This window comes from Athene cunicularia (assembly GCF_003259725.1).
Source record: "Athene cunicularia isolate RWA chromosome 4 unlocalized genomic scaffold, athCun1 chr4_part1, whole genome shotgun sequence".
Taxonomy (NCBI): domain Eukaryota; kingdom Metazoa; phylum Chordata; class Aves; order Strigiformes; family Strigidae; genus Athene; species Athene cunicularia.
Genome location: NW_020799098.1, coordinates 16,167,800 through 16,190,853, shown reverse-complemented (window position 1 = coordinate 16,190,853; position 23,054 = coordinate 16,167,800). Strand labels below are relative to the sequence as shown.

Genomic DNA, 23,054 nt, shown 5'->3' with positions numbered 1-23,054 from the left:
GGTGGTGGATTATTAAGGAATTCTGATTATTAAATATCTGCACTTGGCAAAGAATAAGAGACGAATGAAGCTCTTTTGAAGTGCATGACAGTCTCCGATGTCACCCTTGTTTTGTTCTTAACTCAGTACTGGGTAAGAAATAAAATTGGTGATTGTGTTAGAAGCAGAAGCAGTAATAATGAAATGAGAATAAATTGTAAACTGTATGATTTTTGAACTATCTAGAGAAAATGAAATTAAGCAAGCTTTCAAATGTCATGTGCTTTGCACTAGGCCACCAAAACAGTGAGGTAAAACAACAGCCACCGGGTTTCTGTGTCGATTCATAACCTATAATTGGATGTAAAAAAGGAGAGATTAGTTCACAGGACAAGGCTCAAGTAAAAAATATTTGGTCCAAAGTGCTTAGTTCCTCCTCTTAATTACTAGACCAGCCTTAACCCCCACATAATGGTGGAATTCCATCCAAATCCAGTATAGGCTGAAATCAATGGATCTGTTCCGATTTACATTAAAATTTAATTTTGTCCTGACAAGCTCTCTGAAATTGATACTCATTGTAATAGCAAGTGCAGTATCAAGGATTTTATCATGCAGTCAACATGATGCACTTTGCAATATAATTTAACCCTAATGTTAAATTAAATTACAAAGATTAATTTTATAGTCTCTCTTAAAATCATTTAAGGGTTTAATTCTGATCTGAGTTGTGTAAGACACAAATCTTGCCTATTGATCACTGAATATACAAATAATTGTGAGAGAAGAATCACACAATATGATGGGCTGTACAAGACTTTTTGTTATGATACAGGCTTGTGATTGATGTATTGATCCTTTTCTGTAGTTAGGATCTCTGCTCAAGGAGAAGGCTTAAGCAGGTCAACCTCATTGCAGAAAATACCAAAGAATCTATATTCTTTGGATGAGGCCAGATTGTACCAAGAAGTCTATAAGGAGAGAGAGATGGTGAATTATTCAGATTCTGGGTTTTCACAGCCTTCAGAACTAAGTCCATCAGGAGGAAGATGAGATTTCTCCTGCAAGTCCTTTTGATTTTATTAGCTGAAAATACATACAGCAACTGGATGCAGTTTGCCTCTACCACTGGGATTCCAGGAATATCCACTTGTGTGATTGAAACCAACTGCCCTTACTTTGCCTGATTTGTCATCAGGGGAAAAGGAAAGGAACCACTTCACTTTGGTGTAGGATCTAGGAAGAGACATGAGCCTAGCTGGTGCAAGCAATAGTAAAAGTTCATAAGACTTGTGTGATGCTGTTGAAGGAAGGCGTTTTCAAAATATCTCCCAGAGAGATGTTTGTTGTACAGAGGTTGAATAGGAAAAAGAGCATTTACTGAAAAGACATTCTTTTAATGGCTGGGTAATGAGAGAAAGAGTGAATAAATGAAAGTTGCAAAGTTATCGCAAAGAATCAAAAAAATATTAATTTATTAAAAAACAGTATTAAAACTTCAAAGGTAAAAGCAAAAATACAATCAATAGAGCTCCTTTTTAAACCCATAAACTGTAGGCCTAAATAGAAATATTAAGCAAAATCACAAGGAAAGTAACAAGAGCTACTTTTTTAAAAAAATCTGACGGGAGAGGGTTATCAAATAGTTACAGCGATGACTGCTGTATCTTAATAATTTTTTTAATGATTAAGAGTATTGTGAAACAGAATTCTTTCCAGCACATACTAGAATGATGAGCATACTGGCAAAGTGATAACTAAATAAGGCAGATGCCAAACTTGTCTCCACAAATGCAACTGCAGCATGAGTGCTTCCCCTCAGACAGGGAAAGGAGAACACATCTATCCAGTTCAGCATTCATTACATGAAATCTCGAAGCATCTCGAAGGTGCTTCACACCATTCATTACATATAAACTGAAGATGTCTCTGCTCATGCCCAGTGTAAGAAATACTTAGGGTGGTACAATATAAATGCTAAGGTGGCCCTCAAATGAGGTTCTCCTCAGGGGAGAGAGTGCAAAGCATTTCAGCAGCAGTTCTGCAAGAACAAGAATGTTTACAGGAATGCTTCTCTGCAAGTGTTGAACCGGAGCACTTGCGCTAGTATGGGCACGCTGCAAGGGAGTGAGGAACCTGAAGTCCCGGGTGGGATGCAGGAAAGGAGGGAGAAGCTTTCTGAATTGTAAAGGAGGTTGGGTTCCTTGCTGACCAGGCACATGGTTTTGATTCTGCCACTGATGCCACCATACAAAAGGGCAGAATTAGTGGCCGTGAGAGCTAGCAAAGTTTCCGTAATCACCTGCATTGCTCGGGAGTGTGTGGAGGAGAGGCCACTGGTGGAAACTGAAATGTTAGCTGATATGTTAAAAAAAAAAAAAAAGAAGGAAGGAGAGAGAGAAAGAAATTAAATTGGGGTCCAATTATGAGGATTAGCTGCAGCACTGGTGATAGCTGTGTTATGTTAAGAACTGTTTCTGTTTCCTACCCACTCATAGTATTTACTTGGAAAAACACAAATTTTTTTTAAGCTTAGCCTTACCTGAAATGAATGCTGCTTCTCTCCATTCTCACTGTTGCTGGGAATTGAAATGGCTGCAGATACAGAGCAGTGTAAAAACATGATGAGCTATGTAGCTTGGGAGCAATTGAGCAGCTGAATACTGCATTATTGAGAAATCATTTGCTACCTCTGGGTGTTAGTGAGAAACTGGAGAGTCCTAGACTGGCATTCAGGGCAGAGCATAGGATGAATAAACATTACTGAGTGCTGAGTATTTACTAGTGAATCCAGCATGGAGCTTCAATAGTTGCATGTCATCTCACTGCATCTTGCAGGGTTGTCAATACACAGAAAAGAAATAGCAAATTCCAGGAGCCTTGTGGCAGAATTGATCTTATATTTTTTCCGAAATAACCAAATCATCAATGAAATGAATGACATTTTGCTTAATGTGAAGCAGGCAATCTGCATAGCAAAACAGCTATATTTTTAAGTGACAACACGTGAGAACCATTTAAATATATATCAGTAGTCCTCAAGGGACTTGTAGATAGCTACATGAAATTGTTGTTTTCATGTGCGTACCTTACTGTTGCCAAATTACGCCTGGTTTAGTATTTTCCCTCTTATGTAGTTGAGATAGGAATCTCTTTAGAACAAAGGTAGTTTGTAAAATATCTGTGTATATCGCTGGCATTGTATAAATAATAAATAATAAGCAGTAGATGCTAATGATCATTAATATTGCAAGTGTTAAGCTAGAAATTCTAATTCCTAGCTTCTTAGGTGATTGCAAGTATAAATATTTCTTCACTCAGCATGGTGAGTAGTCACAAAACGTGGAACCTTCTCCAGTGCAGTGATGGCTATTAAGTATATCCCAGACCCAGTAGATCTCAGGTTATAGCATTTGTCCCAGAATCTACTCTTGCTATGTATTGTGCTGCAGAATTAGTTTCTCTTTTTTTTTTTTTTTTTTAAAGCTAACACAAAATATCCACTCCATATGGTTTTGGAGATGTACTTAAAATATGAGCCAAGTTCAAGCTGATGCAACACTGTCTTGCTGAGTCCTGAACTAGTCTAAAACAGTTTCTTTGAGAGGTGTGATCACATTCATCTCAATGAGATTTTAAGTCAAAGCCTAAAGAAAGAAATTTCAGTGACAGTTTTTAAACCTTTTCATTACTATCTGTTTAAAGCAAATGTACTTAATTTAGGAGTAAATAGAGTAAATGTGCCTATACCATATTTCCAAGCAGTTTCCCACCTCCTTCTGGATACCAAAAGCTCATATTGTTCCCTACCTATGTAGCAAAACCAGTTACTTCAATCTGCTTATACACTGCCAATTGAAAAATCTTTGGCACAGAAAGAATTAGAAATATGGAAAGAACAGTAGTCATGGTAAACAAGGCAGGGATTTACCCTATGGTATTGGACTACTTAAGCTATTGGGGTTAAGAGCTGCCTTTTCATTCTGTCCCCAAAATCATCTAAGGTTTCACTAAACTAAAAGCCTGGGCAGACTGGATTTTGAATAGTCAGGTTAAAATAACTAGTTTTATAATTTAAATCGAAGTGATTACTGAATTTGCTGCTTGCTACACTAAGTACTGCAAAATTTCAAAATTGATCATTTATTTATTCCGTGTATAACATTGCATGAGAAGTACAATGAACATTTCTTATTAGTGTCCACATGTCAGCAGGAGTGTATGGTGGCTCTTCCAAAAATGAAAGCAGGTAGCAGACTAGTATGTTCAGTGATGGGAATCTCAAAACCACTTATTTTGGCTTAAAGTTTATTATGCAGGGAAAGAGCATGGATATAGTTGATCCACTGAAACACATTGATGGAAGAGACTTATATTTGACTTGACATACTGGGCAAGAGCTTAGAACAAAGCAAAAGCAATCCCCTCCAGAAAAACAAGTATGTAAAAAAACCCTCATTTCTTTTGGTTCATAAAAATCCTTAAAAAAATCTCATTTATATATCCATGTTTTTAATGGAAAACAAAGATGGTTTTTAAGATGAAAATGTTCTGTATTCACATGTGATTCTTAAAAAACACAAGCTATTTTCAGCAGTGAATTGCAAGCCGGCCAGTGAAAGAAGCAGCAATATGTTCCTAGGAAATTTTCATTCCTCCCTCTGTTCTGCAGAGGAATGATACTTACATTAATTGTGAAAAACAAGCATGAGCAGAGAAATTTAAACTCGGCTATAAGCCTTCGCTATTTCTAACACCAAAGTATGAACCATATCAAGGACAGCAGCAAAGCATTACTGTTTCAGTGCCATACTGCTGGGAGTGCAGGGCACTTGTACAGGGCTTTGACTCCACTCCGGGAAGTCAGACTTTCAGGTATAGCTCTTTCACAGGGGCTGAAAAAATATCCATAATGCGTCCCCTTCCTCATCACAGCTGTATCAGTAAAATATGATGGACTTCTGGAAATACATATCTGTGGATGTCCATAAAACAGTTTGCAGTTCTTTTCAGAAATCCCGCCCCACTGAAATCAATGGGATCTTTCCCAGAGAAATGCACTGGCACCAGAATTTTCACTGGCAGCGTTAACTGGAGCTATTGTCTCTAGAGCACATATAGGGCATGCAGAGGGAAGACTACATTTCAGCATAGAAATAAAACGGCATTGTGTTCAGGTTTGTTACTTAATAACTCGAAATCTTTGTGGAGGATAAAAATTGATCTCTAAAAGAAAATACTGAACCCCTTCAAGGCTTCATAGAGTATTCCATGTATAACCTTCACTGTCAACATCCTACCTGAACATTAGACAGTGACTACTACTCTCATTCAAATGTTTTTTGTCACTTTTAGGAAGGGTTGTAGATCTCTGTGAGCTTTGAATATGCAACAGTTTCTATACTTTTCACGTGATTAATACAGATATTCAACCAGGAGAAGTTTCAATTAAAACTAAATTTCAGTAAAACTTCAGAAAACACTCACCACTGTCAGGTTCCTTGCTGGTTTTATTCAGAAAAACTGATGTTACATTATACATTAACATTTGTAAGTGTCATCTACATGAAAATTTTTAGATAATTCCATTTTTAAAATTGTGGTTAGTGAAACTTATACAGACAAAACTGGTTACCATGGGAAGATACAGTTCTCAAAACTTGCTTCTTTTGGTAGACTTTGGGACTTGGTGGCTGCCAACCACTTATTGACCAGATATGTTTCATGCTTTAAAGAAAGTGGCTGGTAGTTATGTCAGTCTCACCACCTAGGTATTGCAAGGCTCGGTCCCACTGAATTCTCTTTAAAATGCAAAAGGCATTGAAAGACTGAAAGGCTGCAGTTCTTTTGTGTTCCTAGCCTGTAAGCAGGGGAAGACTGTTAGCTGGGCTGGCTCTGCCACCTGCAGCTCAGAGCCGGCAGGACCACGATGTCTTCACCAGCAGCGTTAACAAACCTTTGCTACTGGAAATGTAAAAATTCTCATGCAGACAAGAGGTTTCACTCAAGAGGGTAACTGCTAATTAAATTAACAATAAGAAACATAAGCTTATGGTATGAAAAGTAAGGCAAAAGAGAGTTTTCACATTGGTCTTTCTGCTAATCTTCACTGCTATGAGAATGCATGTCTCTTCTCGGAATAGAATAGGAACACAGAGTTAAAACAAAAATCATAAGGCTAAAACCATTCTTGGTGTGATTGGAGTGATCTCAGAGCTCAATCTGACCCCTTACCTATGAAGTCTGATTTTGGCTCTGCTAATAACTGAAGTATTACAGGAAATTACGTGTAGATCTATATTCTCAGAACCCTCTAACTCCTGTCTGCAGTGCCTCCAGTATCTCCTCATATAATTCCCTTCTTAAAACACACTGCTTTTTGAAACTTATAAATGCTACTCTTCTAAAAAAAAAAAAAAAAAAAAAAAAGTCATTAAAAAATCAAATCCTTCCAGATGTGTTTTACTAATGCAAAAAACCCATGTGCTTTATTATGTTCCCTACTTTCACTTCCCTGAACCCCAAGGGTATAACATTACCGTTTTCTCAAGTTGGATCCTAGCCCTGTAATTGATGAATTGTCCATAGGGTCCATATGGAACTCTAGCGAAATCACTGCATGCATGTGTCCCAGTGTGTGCTGGGCACCCACAAGTATAAACTTCTCATGCCAATGACTTCTCTCACTGTAAAGCACTGTGTTTGTCTCTGGCACTGGATCCAATTCACAGCTATACACAGTGAAACAGCAATGGTCAGACATCATTGCGATGAGTTCAAATAAGAAACCATGACTGGAAACTAATTCTAATAATACTGGGTTACTAAGCATCATGTGGAGTTCTTTCAGTATGTTTTAAGTACTGCAGAGGGAAAGTATATGATCTGTTGCGATACACATTCTTCCAAATATGTTTTAAAAGCTAAGAGAAGCATCATTTTTCTTTTGACTTTGGGCTTCATTCAGTTGCCCACACACTAATGACACCTTCTAGTGCTTGAAAACATTCACATGGAGCTTTGTGTCCTTCTGGGACAGCCAGAGCGATCAGATGGATCAGATCCAGGATAATTCAGGGCATTTCAGCTGGTGCTAGACAACTATGGGCGGACAGATGAGTCCCACCTTTTGTGTTGTCAAAACATGGAGCTTGGAAATCTCTATGTCTTGTCAAACATTGCCATTAAAAGTTCTGGGTCCCTAGAAATGTAGAAATTATTTCTGTGATCACACATCCTCACTGCACTAAAGTCTTTAAGTCTTTAGGGTGTTTTCCTGGATGACTGATTCTGAGTTGTGCAGAGAATGATTGTAGAAGAGATCGGTTATGCTGGTGTTCCAAATATTATTATTCTAGTACTACAGTAAAGACTTGTACATTTTAATATTATCCAATGCTTGAAAAAATGTTAAAATAGATTTTTTGAAAAGGAATCTCACAGAGTGAATTTAGGTGATCTGTGGGGAATAGGCAGTCTAAGCCTCAGGCTTCTTCTATATATGCCAGTGAATTCAGGAGTATGCAAAACATTTTTGTTAGCTTTGTTTTAAGAAGTCACTTTGTAAAATGATGCAGTCAAACCATCCTTCCAGTTACCCTGCTCCGTAGCAGGTAAAGATGGAAGGTGGCTTTGGCCAACTTAGCTCTTAGAATGCATTTTGTCCCCACATTTTTAATCTAGCTCTTTGAAAAAAACAAGATCCTGATTGTCACTGCCAGGTTCCTCAGACTTAAGATAATCGGACCACAATCTTTTCCTCTTTCAGGGATTTGTTTTTGAGTCACTTTAGATTTTAAATATATCTCAAAGGACACTGAAAAAGACTGTGAGATCTATTATCAATAATCACTAATTCAGTTCCATTTTACATTTGTACCCAATTCACATGATCTAGACACATTTAAAATGGACTTGTCACTATAGAGTACAATGCCCTCTTATTACTCAGGAATCCAAAGCTGACCTTAGAATTTGCAGACTTCAGGGGGAGAAAATGATTGTGAATTCCCCAAAACCAGAAGAGAAAGTGATGTGAGTCCATACAGCTCCCAAATACCCTGAAGATGACAGTGTCCCATGTCCCAGTGTAGGGACCCTGGCGCTTGTAATCTTGACTTCCTGTGTGTGAGATCAGTTAGGCATTGCTACATTTTGGGTCCGTATCACATTTTAATCTTGTGTGTGAATTGAAAGATATTATAGACAGGATTAGCAGTCAGGATATCCCCAGGCAGCAGTGACTGCGTAGTTCTCAGTGCGCATTACAGTTAGAGCACAATAGGAAACATCATTGCCAGATGATAAAGAAACATTCTCTTTGTTACCAACAATAAATATATATGGAGGAGTAAATGTGTCATGAATAAAGTGTCTCTAAGGAAATCTTGGAAGACCCTACATGTATATTTACATAGTTTTAGTCCCAGCAGCAGCAGAACTGTGTAAAGTGTAGTGCTCTGCCCAGGCCAACTAGTTTGTTAAGAATTAGCACAGCTCTATGATAGTCACTATCTGCTCATAATGAGACAATTTAGGCAGCCCTGCCAGAAACCCAGACTTTTGAGAACCAAAGCAATGGTATCAATTATGATCACAAACCTCTCTCACACACACACAAAACCTGAGCAAGTGCCTGCAGGTTTCAGAATAAATTGAATAACAACTCAAAATACAACACCTCTTTCACAGCATAAACTGGATCCTGTACTTACTTGAGGACCTGATGCTCTTAATTTTTGGTAGAATATTGAACCAGAGGAAAACCTGAGCCCAAATTGCACAATTGGATAGCAGCTCTCTGTCTAGTAGATTACCTTGCAGATATTTATCTACAAAAATACATGTAAAAAGTCTATGTAAGAAAAAAGTCAATGAGGCAACTGCAGATGCAATTTCTGCAGTTGGAAAAACCATAATTCTTCATATGAAGCTCTTCATTCTCCCTGCTGCTTTATGTTATCTCTGTTTCAAACTGCTGTTAATGAAAGGCTCATCAAAAGGCAGTACCAATACACAATAATATTTAAATGCTGAATTAATCTCTTAGTCCTCATGGCAGCTCCCTTTCAGCTATTTTCCATACGTACTTTGCATCTCCATTTACATGAATGGGAGTGGGGTGCACATGGGGAGAATGGAGCAAACACTGATTGGCTCTGCAGCCCAGAGAAAAGAATTTGCTTCATGTCTTATATATTTGTAAAAGTGTGGAAGGAAAACAACACCTGTTGAAGTAAATCCAAGATTCTCCTTCAGCAAAACTTGCTAAAATTAAGTAAATAAACCAAGTCTCAGCTTGTTATGCCTTTCTGCAGTTGCCATTCTGACTTCCAATAATTTGACCAACTTCTTGCCTTACTTCCATTGGTAAAAAAAGCCAACCCTTCCCCTGATTCTAATGCAGTTCTGCTTTGAAAAGTGACTAGAAGTGGCATGCAGGCACTATGTTTATTCTGTGTCAGCTATTTTCTTATCAAATGTGCTCAGTTAGCAAGTAAGAAATCTTTTCTTCCTATGTGACAGCCCTGCAAATTTCAGGTGGAACCTAGAGGTCAGCCTGGATTTTTTTCATCTCATGTAGGATGACCAAAAAAACAAGGATCCTGCAAGCGAGAGTAAGCCCTCAATTATATGTGTGCAATTCTGTAGTCTTCCATGGTTTTGCATAAGATTTTACTGCCTGGAAATGATTCTGTAGTGATGAACAGGAGGGAATAGAAACCATCTCACTGTTCTTTATGCTAGATCTGCTGTGCTAACAGGAGCAAAAAGTGGTGAATGGTGATTTTAATTACTCAGTGAACAGATACAAAATATATAAGACCATTGAAGGAAGAGGTTTGCTTGAAATACCATGTTTTCAGAAATCTCCAGCTTTGACATAATAGGCCGTTCAAGCTGATGAGGAAAATAAAATGCTTCTCTTTTTTCTTGAACATGTTATTCATGTGATGGGAAGAGAATGTATAGTTATCATAACAAGAAAGGAACAAAATTATTTGAATTATTTTGCATGCAATAGCAAGATAAAATATCATGTTTACAATCCTCACTTATGAGAAGTCTTCATTGTGGAGTGCAGCAGGTCAGATCACTGTGTGTACATTTTGCTATATGAGAATGATAGCCTGCTGTGGGTATTTTATTATTTACTAATTCATCTTTGCAGCTTTGGCCATCAAGCATGAATTTTTTTACTCTTTTGAAATATCTGTAGTCTGGAAGACCAGAGTTCAAGTTTATCTGTTTTTTGTTTTTTTTTTTTAAATACTTAAGATAGCAAATTGTGAGCAAAAGTTTTCTCAGTTCAGAGTTTTCATCCTGCAATCCCAGTGCAGATTAAACTGTGCTGTTACAAGGTTTACTCTGTTAGCAAGGGTAAAAAAAAGCCAGGAATATACTTTCCAGTTATGTAAATACTGATCAACTGAGTTTTTGCTTGGATAAAATAATTGTATTCTGACTTTTTCTTTCAGTTGTGTGTAATACTGGAGCCAATGCAGGAACTGATGTCAAGACATAAAACATACAATCTAAGTCCTAGAGACTGCTTGAAGACTTGCTTGTTTCAAAAATGGCAGAGAATGGTGGCCCCACCAGGTATGTTTCATTTCCAGTGTTTTACTTATTTTTTAGTTAAATGGGAAAATTTACTGCAAATTTACTTACAAAGGAAAGTAATAAGAATTAGCATTGTTCAAAAAATGAGGCTGAAAATTATTCTGATGTTTTATGATTTCAGTCTGACCCAACTGATTTATAGATGTGCACATTCAGATGGTTTCACTATGACTAGGATATAATTTAGTACAAAAATATGTGTAGATGGAATGCAAAATGCCTACTGGCTCCATTAGAATTCATCGTTTGTGTAATTCAGCTTCCTGCTGTGACTCTGAAATTACAGCTACAATTCATAATTAATTGTCTTTGAGACTAATATAATGTTATTTACAGGCCTGGACCTAATCTCCTTCCTCTTACACCTCAAAATAATAATTCTTTTTTCAGACTGTTAAAGATTTGTATATCTAAGACTATTCACGTGGGTGCCCAGGCCAAATTTTGAGAAGTACAATTGCCCCTCTGTCCTTTGCCAATTTAAGCAAAACTATGTAATTGTCCTGATTCGATCTGAGTTTGAAGACTCACAGAGAAGTGGCATTCAGCATGCTCTAATGTGTTCTCTTGGGAGTGGCAGTTTTAAAGATGAAGCCCGGATCAGACGTGGAAACAACTCAAATGGTCGTTGCTTGTACGCTGCACTGATGGCAGCAGTAGGGTAGAAAGCTACCTTTAGCCTTTGCCTCTGGCTGGGTCAGTTGAGGCTGTACCCTAGATCAGAATAAGACCTGGATTTTTGTTTAGCACTGTTGCTTGCTGTGTGACCTTCAGCAAGTTACATGGTCACTTTGAGCATCATGATAGTTATCATGATATTCCCATTGGTAAAACGCTTTCAAATATCTTTATAGATAATGTTGGGAGAATAAGCTTCATTAGTCCATTATACACAATTAAAAGCAGATTCCATTGGTTTGGGTCCAAATATTATTCTATGGTTCATATGTTAAATCTAGTATTACTAGTACTACTACTAGTAAACACAGAAATTTAAATCTAGATGAAAAATATTTCATCACTTCTACTTATGGATCATTTTAGTACATGCTTTACAATATGTGCCATTTGCTTTCCTTCTTACCATTTTATTGCAGCAGAACCCACAAGACAACCGACAACCAAACGGAGAAAAAGGAAAAACTCTACCAGCAGCACTTCCAACAGCAGTGCTGGGAACAACGCAAATAGTACCAACAGCAAGAAAAAGTCAGCTGCTGCAAACCTGAGTCTATCAAGTCAGGTACCTGTAAGTCTCACTTTCCTTTTAGGCCTGAATCTCTCACAGTGCTTTAATTCTTTCCTTACATTGTAAAGAAGGTGCATTCTTGAGCCTAAACTATCACAAGCAAAAGGCAATCTTGCACAGTGTGCTGTGGAGAGATGTGAAGAAGCCATTCTGCAGTGCAGCTTTAACAAATGACCCTCAAGCAGGAGTATCCTGAGGACCAGGTGTGATTTTTTTAAGGGCTGCGCCAGCTCCCCTCCTTGTCAGTGGTACTCAGGTTGGGCCTGGTGTTTTTAGACATAGCATGAGTCTTGCAGACTTCCATCTGCCAGGTGCTAAGTGAGGGTGAGTCCCAGTGGAACAGGACAGCCAAACCTGGGCAGAGTGCTGGTCTCTGTACATTAGTGCCTTACTCCTAATTGGTGCTGGGTTCAGATGCTTCAGTGGAACAGGTTATGAATAACTGACCTGAAAAGTTTATCTCTTTTTCCAACCACTCCACTTGCAGAGGATAGATCCCCTGGAATATGGGTCTCAGCTTATCCACCCTGCTAGATGTAACTGTTGACATCCTAACTATATAAGGAAACACCAAGTCATTTCCAGAACTGTACCAGCACTTTAATAATGTCATGTTTATTGCCTTAGTGACAATATAGGGGTAATCAGACCCCAAATTGTGACAAAGTGTGCCTTAGTCAATAAGGAGATAGCTTATGCATTTTAAAGCTAAGGAAATTAATTTAATATTATAGGAACTACAAAGTGGTATCTTGGGAATAACATGCAGGGATTTTTATTGGATTTCTGATCAGCAGATAGGAAAGGGCCAGGTCTCCTCTGAAGCCTGTCAAAGAATATAGGCCTTTTGATAGCAGAAAGCAGGCACCTCCTACGAAGCATGAATACCCAGATAAAAAAGAAGAGTAGACTAACACCAGTGAAATGAAATGAAGATTTTTGTTTAGCAACTGATTCAGCAATCCACTAGCTTACAAAAGCTTTGGGCTTCAGTACATTAAACTCATATTTTCTCCTTGTCATATTAAAATTTTTCATATGGCTCGCATCCCTGGAGTCAGATTCTTTCCCTAATATAGGCATCTCTGGGTTTTTCTGGCAGCACAAAGCAGTCAGAAGGCCAGCTACCTGATCCCCTGGTGGCAGGGACCACTCTGCCTCACTGACCATGTCTGCCAGAAAACCCCTTGGATCAATAATCAACTGTATTTAAGAAGAAACAGCAATTAGATGAAAAACTGAGCAACCAGCTAGATCCCTGCTGTCTCCAAGTTTAAAAGACAGTAAAATCACTTTATCTTGGCTACTCCCTGCCTTGAGTTCAGGTCAGTAGGACCAGAATCTGACCCCCTGCCTCTCTTTAGCCTGCTCCTCCCTGGGGAGATGACTTTTGTTGGCTTCAGTGGTAGCCATGTGTACTTGTATGTCTGAGTGTAATTGAGCCCTCTGATAGTTGCTTGTCACTCCCACTGATACTCAAGCTGACTTCAGGTACTGAAAGGCTACTTCTGACAGATGTAGTCAAGGCTGCTCTTCCTGATGGAGATGAGCATCTGAGACATAATGGTGAAGTTTATCATGGTATGAGGGACGGATTTATAGTCTTCACTGACTTTCAGAATGCTGCATAGTCAATATTTTTCAATATGGTTCACTTTCTGTACCAGAGTAGCAAGATGGTCCAAACTCCTTTGTACAGAGGATCAGGTTCCAATTTTAGGGTGCTTCTCCTTTCTCTCAGCGAAGTGGAAAATGCTTAGCTGTTAGATTTGACATACTAACAGTTCTTCCCATCTTCCCCACAGCAAAGATAGCAAACCAGATGGAATTGGTGGTTGGGCCACCCTGTAGAGTAGACAGAACTCAAAATAATTTTAGCAGTAGGATATTTTGGTGTAAAAAGGATTCAACACTTTTTAGTTAAATAGAGAGATGTTACCATGTTTCTTCAAAATTATGCATTCTTTGAAGTAGGCCTTATTACAGGCATGCCACTGCTTTCTGAAGTTAGCTGCAGGTAGCAGTATCTTGCTTTCTGTTTCTTTCTGTTAACTTTTCCTTAAAGCGAGTCATTCAGTAGTTAATGTTTGATTTCCCTTACATGCAATAGAAGACAAGATATCTTCAAACACAATTTGACAGTTTTCAACTAACCAAAAGATTAATTTGGCCGTAGAGTTTTCCGTGAATGGGACTTTCCGGCTCAGTAGAAAAACCACCACTGAAATAATTCATTTTCAGTGTTAAAAGCTTTCCCCCCCCTCATTATTAGAGAATAGGAATAAAATCACTGCATCTTCTGTCCAGATGACTTACATAACCAGAACTAGTTTCTGTTCCATTTTTACCATTCTCCTCTCTGGAGAATCCCAACAATGAGCTCATATCCATACCAAACCTGGATTAATACAGTCATGTACTCCAGCTTTCTCTTTTTCTCCAGTGATTTCTTCCCAGCCAGCAGACAGTCTCTCCACCATAATAGAATCTAAGTCCTAATTTCCTGTCATTTTTATGCTTCTGTGTTGTTTTCTCTTTGATAATAAATTAATCCCGGTTAGAGAATGTTTTCTTAGCCGCTATTCTATGTAACGTTTCTTGGTTTAGAATATTAGTAATTATTCTGTTTTGTTCCTGCAGTAATGCTGTGTACACTCTGGCAAATGTGTGAACTTACCATATACCTCATCCACATTTCTCACTCACACTGTTAACTTCTGTCTCTTTAATGAAGTCTTCATGTCTGGAGAGGCAAATATTCCATGTTCAGGACAGCGACTGGAAAGCAGCTGGGGTACCATCAGCTATGACAAAGCTTGAAACTTCAGAGAGATTTGTCATTTTCCCCATAGTCCCTTCCAGATCTTCAGATAAATACATGGGGCTAAGCAAACCTTGATCAATGAGATGGAACAGTGTTCGTCACATACACATTCTTCTTCTGTAATAGGAAGTTGTGCCATTCCCTCTACCCATGTTATTTTTCTGATCAGTTCATCAGTCAGCAACGGGACTGACAATACAGATCCAAGCCCAGAATGTGAAACGATGTGGTTGTATTTCCATGTGTGGGTCGGATTGGCTTTGCACCCTGGTTGGCTTTGGTTGCTGAAGCCTAATCAATCAGGATCATTTGTGCCCTCTGTGTTGCCTTAAATTTATTAGCACTTTGACTGGGCTGACACCTTCTGATACATCTTTAATAACACTGTCTTCAAAAGCATCGTAAGGGCCTCTGCCAGTGGGTGGGTATGCTTCTTCCCTCTCATCAGTAATTTGAAGGGTCAGCTTCAGTCTGTCCTCATATCTCTTAACTATTTTTTATACTTTCTCAACCCTGCTCAATAAAATACAAAGTTTTGCCCTTTTGACAGTCACTTTCATTCTATTACACTCATTTTCTGTTATAATGGTGGGGAAAACAGTGGTTTCTGTGATTCTGTTAGTTCTCATGCTACTGATAGCAAACCTTCAGCATCTCCTGTCAATATGACTCTTCCTGCCCAAGTCTCTTGTTTAATACCTTTTCTACATATTACAGATTTCCTACATTTTTAAAACAAATGTAGTTAGCCAATGTGCTACGTGATTACACTGCACAACTCATGCCTAGGTTGGTCATTTACCTGTCCAGTGATGTTTTTCACCTGAATCTGTAGGTGCTGAGGCAACACACTCTAGTGTGCTGGAAGTAGATCCAGGTGCCACTAAAGTCACTCCAATAGCACAAATAAAGAAACATTTTTCTCACCAGAAGTCTTTCTTCTCTCAGGCTCTCATTGGTGCAGTCTCAATACTGCCAGTGGTTTCCACAAGCATGTTGGCTTTGTTCAGTGTGTAAAGTTGACAGAACAGGGATCCAGAAATGTAGTTCACTCAGCTGTCTTAGTCTCAGCAGATGCCAGTCATCTGAACTCTTCTTAGATTTGTCCATGTTCTTCATCACATCTGATCTTTGGAAGAAATGTTAACCCATTGTGCAGAAACTGGAATTACTGATTTCCTCTTTCCTCTAAAAAAAGAGTAAAGATAGGCAAGGGTCCTTCCAAAGGTTCAGAGAAAACCTGCCTTATTAATGTTTGCCTTCCTATGATTTCAAATAAATTAGTTATCTAGTTTAGGTGCGTCATTGCCTTATCACTTACACAGTACTAATTTCCTCTAATATTTGAAGTGTTTTCCCAAGTCTTTGCTCAGTTTTCAAGTCTCTTTACTGGCTGAAATTTTATTCCTTTGCATTTTTCGTATTCTTGTCTTTGAAATTAAACTTTCTTGCAAGCCCAGGCCTTTGTACGTAGAGCAGTGACTGATACACTGTGATCTGTGGATTACAGGTGTATGCACGATCATCAGAAGGCGTCCATACAGCCATTATCACTTTAATATCACTTTCTGTTAAGTTTAATAAAAATAGTGCACATTGATCCATTTTCATCTATTTGAATTTGGAAATTTGACAACAATGCACAACTCTCATAAACTCTAAGAACCATCACTCTAGGCTGCTCCCAGTCATAACCATAGAAATTAATAGGTGGATTTTGCTTTCATTTACTAATGAAGATCCTGTTGAGTGTAATACTGTAACCATGAACCCAGTGAAATATGATTTGTATTGAAAAGAATAAAGCATCACTACATGCCACTAAGTAAATCAAATGTTCTTTGTTACATCCAGAGTCTTAATTAGAGCCTCCTTGCACTCTTTAAGCAAGTTACATACCTCAGTAATCTCTCTTTCTCTTTGTAGTTCTCTGTAAGCTCCTCAAAAGCCAAATCCATAAATAAACCTGCTAATGGGGAAGGGAGCAATACAATCTCTTACATGTTTCAGAAACAGGTTTTAGGTTTAGGTGGTTTGTAATGGATATTGTAGTACCAGAGCTACAGTTCCAGGGCCAGAAGATTAGTGTCAGAAATTAGCCTGCGTCTCAGAACTGTGCAATTCAGAATCTCAGATTTAGCCATAAGGAGATGAGAGTGGACAAATGGCTTCCAGTTGTTGTGCTTTAGGAAAAATACTCCAAGAATGTCAAGTTAACAGAGAGGACTATGATGAGATGTGAAAGATAACCATTTTCCTCTAGAAAGTGTTTACTCTGAAACCTAATTAAAATGTCAGTTCTGTTTCTATAGATCATTTCAACACCAGTGTCAGTCTGATGTTTTTGTCTTAGAAGCAGTGACCATTATGGGTGTGGGCAGCAATGAGGCTCTCAGTCATTAATAATTTTTGTGGCAAGGAACTAAGAATTCAATTATTAAAATAATCACCACTAACACAATTCCATAAGAAGGAAGGGAGGCAGGAGGAGGTACCCTTCGTCTTTTGACTGAGCACTTAGAAATATGCTGGCTGCTAAAACTAGTGCAACTTTCAATCCTTTGAGTATGAGACTTGCTTGAACAATATACTTGATAGTTTCAGACACTTTTAATTATCTCAGGCTCATGAAGCACTGTTTGTCTACTTCTGGGGACTGTGACACCTGAGCTACGAACTAATCACTGTAACACACTGAGCAGAGCTAGGTATTTACAGCTGCAAAGATGACAGTCATAGGGTTGGGAAATTTTACATGGCCCACCAGACATTTTTACCTCTGGACTCCAGTATAACATTGTTTAGCCATAGGATGACCTTTAAAACCCCAAGTCAAAAAAGTTTAGTTATGTAACTGGGCATAACAGAGCTAAACTTTGAGGCTAGATATGAAAAAGATGAAGCCTGAGAAATAACCAGTCTGTTAAATAGAAGTGCTTGCATTTGAGTTGTGTATGAAGTGATCTCTGTGTATAGTTTATGTGCATCAATTTAAGTTTGGATGGCAATTAGGGTTATTTCAGGATGAAAGGTATGATATACATGAAAGCTGCTTTTGTGGTTATATTATTAAATAATACATTTCTATCACATAATGCAAAACATCCACTGCTTTATTTACAGTGCTTCACTGCAACCATATTTTACTATCATGAAAAATTCCTTGACCAAAAAATGTTGTTTCTAATCACAGAATAAATTAATAAGATTAAGTGACTACAGTCTAAATCTTTTTTAAACTAATTTAGTCAAATATGTGCTACCATAACTAGGCCATAGCAGTGTGTGCTGCCATGCAAGAGACTAGGGTTTAATTCTTGGATTCTGCTTCTCACTCCATGAGCAGGAGCTAGGAGCACTCCAGAGCTGCAGCCTCAACCCTGGGAGGGATGGAGCCTTGTGTCATTCAACAGCAGTGACCCCCACTGGCCAATTTAAGGAGAAGCATTGAGGGGCTCTAAAAGGAGTCACTTCCAGTCCTCCTCAGAGGTTGGTGGTCATTGCACGGGAACTAGTGAGTGGAGGTTCAATGGGGTGCACTTGGTGGGGTCTTCAGCTTTCAGTCTGAGGAGCAGAATCCTCTCCGGGGAGGAACCAGCATGTGTGCTTCCTGAGACACTTTTTGCCTGACATAACTATAAGTGGCAGGATTGTCAAGAATATATATATATTTTTTTTAATGTCCTGTAACTAATGCTGTGATATCTATCTTTTAAATAGCATGAGGGAAAACTCCACTAACCTCAATATAATTGTAGTTTAATTCCCAGAGAGAGAGAGAGAGAGAGAGATATTCAATAGCATGGAGCAAAATATAAGTGCAAACTGTCCTCTCAGTGGGTGTCATTATATTAAAGGAATAATATTTGCAAAGAATCTGAGAAATTAGAGATGGAAATACTTACAAGGTCATTGAGCATCTCCCCGCTGATGCACGAATGTTTTCTACCACAGATTGAGATTTTTCCCAGCCCAGTGTTAGGTGACCTGAGCAGCAAAGCTAGCACTGTTCTAGTGGGGTTATTAATCCTCAGTCTGCAGTTCTCAGTAATAGGAATATTGTCTTAGCAGTGGGGGTTACATTTTCGTTTACTTAATGTCATCTTAGTACCCTAGCTCACATCTCATCAGATTGGCCTAAAGTGGTCCTCTTCCTTTCAGCACTTGCAGCTATTAAGCATATTTGCCCCTCCCAATCATTTGGTGGATGTAATACCTATTTAATTCTTTTACATGGCCTCCCCAGCCAGCTGTTCTAGCCCCATAGTTATTTTTGATGCACTTCTCTAAGTCTCATCCAAGTTGCTGACCTCTTTGCTGGTATGGCAACAGGGAGAACTTCAGGTCCATGCTCAAGAGCATTAAGTAAGAGGAACTGTCGCCACCTAGATCTGTAATTCTGTATTTCAGCCACTGTGGTTCTTTTTGCCTGCCGTATCACATTGCACGCTCAAACCCAACTTGCTGTCCTCTGCCAGGTCTCTCTTGTCATTAATGCTCTCGCAATACAATGGGGTCAGCTCTGGTTCAGCAGTGCACAGTATACATTGTCTGTTGTTTAGAAGGATTTAATAAATTAGAATAAACTTTTGGTTATAAACACCTTTGTCTTTTAAACTTCTATGTCGCAAAGCTGTGTATGAGTTTTATTTAACCAAATATTTTATGGATAAATGGAATAACAAAATATAGACAATGTAAAGAAGAAATCATGTAACAGTTTCCATCTACTCACAAATTTTTCACATAGCACAGGCTGAAAATGTGATATAAACATTCTTGTGTAGCACGTCAGCCTTTTCTGAGGGGTATTGAGAAACAGTATGCTTACAGGCAATAATTTGTATTGTTTCAAGGAATTGTGCTAAGGAAGTACATATCTGATTAAAAAGAAACCTTATTGAATGCAAACATTTGTCTTCTGCTTGCTTTTTACAAATGTTTTTACATTCAAAAGGAGGAAAAGATCCTTTAAAATATGAATCTGTTGTTCGCTAGGATTCTTGGAAGGGCTTGTTAAATCAGCAGGTACAAAGCTAGACATCTGGAATTACTGCACTTTCACCAGACGCTAGCTGATGCCCTGCCACCTGAGCTGCATGAAAAGATGCATCCCACATATTTCTTCAGCAGTTAGCACAGCAGCCTGATTCTCTATTGAACAGAGAGAGCAAGAAAGCTCTCTGGCTTTGCACCTTTGCTTTCCAATCTCAAGTTTGCACCTTTCTATCCCATGCTGGTTAGGTTTTTTGCAGCAAATGTGTGATGCACTGGAGTACAGTAGGCGGTTTACTTGTTTTCATGGAAGGACAATTTGTACTTAAAGCAGTGATTAGATGAATTCTTTCTTTCTTGCATGCTTCAGTTTTTGATGACTACTAGCTTCATCAGTGTAATTATAATTAGCACTCTTCATCTTCTTTTATGGTACCAGCTGGACAGATTGGTCCTCTTACTGCACAGATTGGTGGCAGGGTTGCCTACATGGAGTTAGGTGACAGGCACCATGAAATAACAGATGGTAAATTCAGGGCTTGTTGGCAATCAGCAGGTTTTTGCTAATGACTTAATTAGCTATGCAAATTGTCAAATCAGTGTGAACATTGTTTTTATCGAAAACTTTACCTAAATTAATTACCATAATTAAGTAGCAGAATGTCAAGTATATTGGATGCGTAAAAGGGCTTGGCTGGCTATGGATAAGAGAGTTACCATCTTTATTAGAGTGCCGTGCTCCACATTTGAGAAGTCTGAGGATAAGAAATGCGGTTCTTTTACACTACTTTCAAAATACGTGTATTGCCAAGTTCCAACTGAGATGCACGCTGGTGCCTTTCCAAATAAAATGGCTCAGGAAAGAATTATTGCATAATGGCTAAATATTTCAAGCAGGAGTTAAGGTAGTTTCATAGCCTGCTTATTTGCTTAAACTCATACACATTTTTCAGTCTACCTGCTTTTCAGTTCTGGGGTTTCTGAGATCCAGAGCCTGAGCATGCAGCTAGAGAGATGTGTTACAGTTTTTCATTTAAATTAGAAATAAAGTGTAAGCCTGTCTCCTTGTTCCTACTATGCAGAAACTTTTAACTCTGTTGTTCAAATATCACAAAGTTAAGAGATGCAAATTCTCTAACATAATTTTTTTAAGTTGATTTTTTCTCTCTCAAGGTTTCCATATAACAAATATTGGGTGCTGTTCACAGGATGTGATGGTGGTAGGAGAACCAACTCTGATGGGAGGCGAATTTGGGGATGAAGACGAAAGGCTTATCACTAGATTAGAGAATACACAGTATGATGCAGCAAATGGCATGGATGATGAAGAAGATTTCAACAATTCACCTGCACTGGGAAATAACAGCCCGTGGAACAGCAAACCTCCTGCTAACCAGGAGACTAAATCTGAAAACCCCACACCACAAGCTTCCCAATAGGTTATTCTACAGCAGTACCCACTGCGATGTATGTCAGTGGGTTATTAATTACTGCTTCACATCATTCTTAAAAAAAATTTAAAAAAACCCACCTTTCAATGGATACAGTATCTATTTCTAAACTAAAGCTATCTGATTTTTTTTAATTAGGGAAAACTCTTGTATAAGCTTCCATATACATTACTTGGAAGCTTCACATACAACCTGATACTGGCACTGACCTCAATGAAAATAATTGAAAATTAAATAGCATCTCATGGCAAACTTCTGACAATGCATTTATTGGAAGGGGTTGTTTTTTTCCTCATCAAACAATGGCCATATTTTAACAAATCATCAGTGCTCAGGATCTCATTAACGTAACTATGTAAAACTTTTTACAATTGTAATATATTTTCTGCTTTTCAACTTGCACCTGAAATTTCTTGTTTCAGAAAAAAAATCAGCTTTTAAGGAAAAGTAATTTAAAGTAACTTTTGTTCTTTCTTTAACGTTTCTTTCATCGGTTAATCATTTAAAGGATCCAGCATTCTTAATTTACGTTTAGCTGATGCCAGTAGATACTCTTTCCATCATTTAATAAAAATGCTGAAACAAGAAATGTCTTTTTTTCATCAAAGACATGAGAAATATTTTTATGTGGAAAAAGACACCCAGTCCTATGAGAGTTTATGCTTTGTAAAATTGCTGTCGATCCAGATATTTTAAAGCCATGTAATCCATTAACTTTGTGGGCAGCTTAATAAATCTAAAACTTTTGTGTTTTTATTATTGTATCTGAGTTGGCTTTGTTGTTATTTCTTTTCATAGTATATTTCTTGTTTTTTTTTTTTTTTTTTTTTTTTTTTTTTGATTCCGGTGTATTTATGTGAAACTTTATAAAAGAAACTAATTTTTTCTTTTACATATTAATATGTTCAACTCATCATGTAAAGACACAGTGAGTCAGTGTGTTATATAATACAACTGTATTTTATGTATGCTTTGCCAATAAGTGTGCCAATAAACTGTGTTAAAAAATGTGCTCTTACATAGTGCATTTACAGTTACTTGCATGCAAAAGACACATGCCCATGTGCAGGATCATGCACCATGAATTTTTGGAATTAGGGTTTCACTGAATTATGATCTTTTTCCAGCAAAAAGGGACGTCTGTAGTTTAGGTGTGAATTGCTTATAGCTCAATTCGGTTAGATGCTCTTTCTTTAACCTTAATGACGTGTAACAGCACGGGTCAGTAACAGTGATGAGACTCAAGCATGAGGAAGCGCAGGGTACCCAGCAAGTGCACCTCCATCCTGAACTTTGCATCCCTTGCTTTCCAGGACTGGAGCTTATCAGAGCAGGGATTTCCATTCTGCTGAATTGTGTCTGATAGTTTTACGATGAGTCCCTCAACTGGGGCTGAGAGGATTTTAAAAATTCTCCTTCTTTCTTCCTTTTGCTATCAAATCAATTGTTCATGGGAGCAAGCAAAACCTCTGGACTGGCACAGCCGCTCTGAATGCAGCCTGGTGTGTAAAGCCCCTCGGCTGAGCTGGGAGGCACCGAGGCACACGCCTGCATCCTGAGATGGCTGAGAAGCCCTGCAAGGTGCACTCTGCGGGTGGCAAATATTTGCAGAGAGAATTGCCAACAGAGATACTGAATCTACATGATCCTGCCTTTTGTGCAGTGGAGTGATGTTTTGTTCTTGACTGAAACTGTACTTTTAATTTTTTTTTTTTTTTTTTTTTCATAAGTGTACCCAGAAGCCACTCTAGGGAAATGTGTCTCCCAAGCATATGTACAAATTTTTTAAACATATTTTTTCTGGATGTGATTCCACCAAATAGTTTTGAAACCACCATCACAGACGAAATACAGGGCAAAGCACCCTGTGTTGCCACTTGGTTCTTCAGTGGGAGGCAGCTCCCTCCCTGCTGAAGAATGAACCTCAGCCTCT

At 38.3% G+C, this 23,054-nt stretch overlaps 1 protein-coding gene across 11 annotated transcripts in view; it reads left to right on the top strand.

Moving 5' to 3' along the window:
• Positions 1 to 22,125, top strand: part of LDB2 (LIM domain binding 2) — a 219,296-nt gene extending 197,171 nt beyond the window's left edge. For 3 of the 11 annotated variants that reach the window (XM_026847123.1, XM_026847128.1, XM_026847122.1), the window contains 3 exons: positions 10,458 to 10,581; positions 11,700 to 11,851; positions 20,879 to 22,125. In XM_026847123.1, the coding sequence (XP_026702924.1) occupies positions 10,458 to 10,581; positions 11,700 to 11,851; positions 20,879 to 21,109 (507 nt within the window). In that variant the 3' untranslated portion in view covers positions 21,110 to 22,125. Of the gene's footprint in view, positions 1 to 10,457; positions 10,582 to 11,699; positions 11,852 to 18,021; positions 18,165 to 20,843 lie in introns of all 11 variants that reach the window. The other 8 variants (XM_026847130.1, XM_026847131.1, XM_026847129.1 and 5 more) reach the window with 8 other exon arrangements.
• Positions 22,126 to 23,054: the final 929 nt, after the last annotated feature.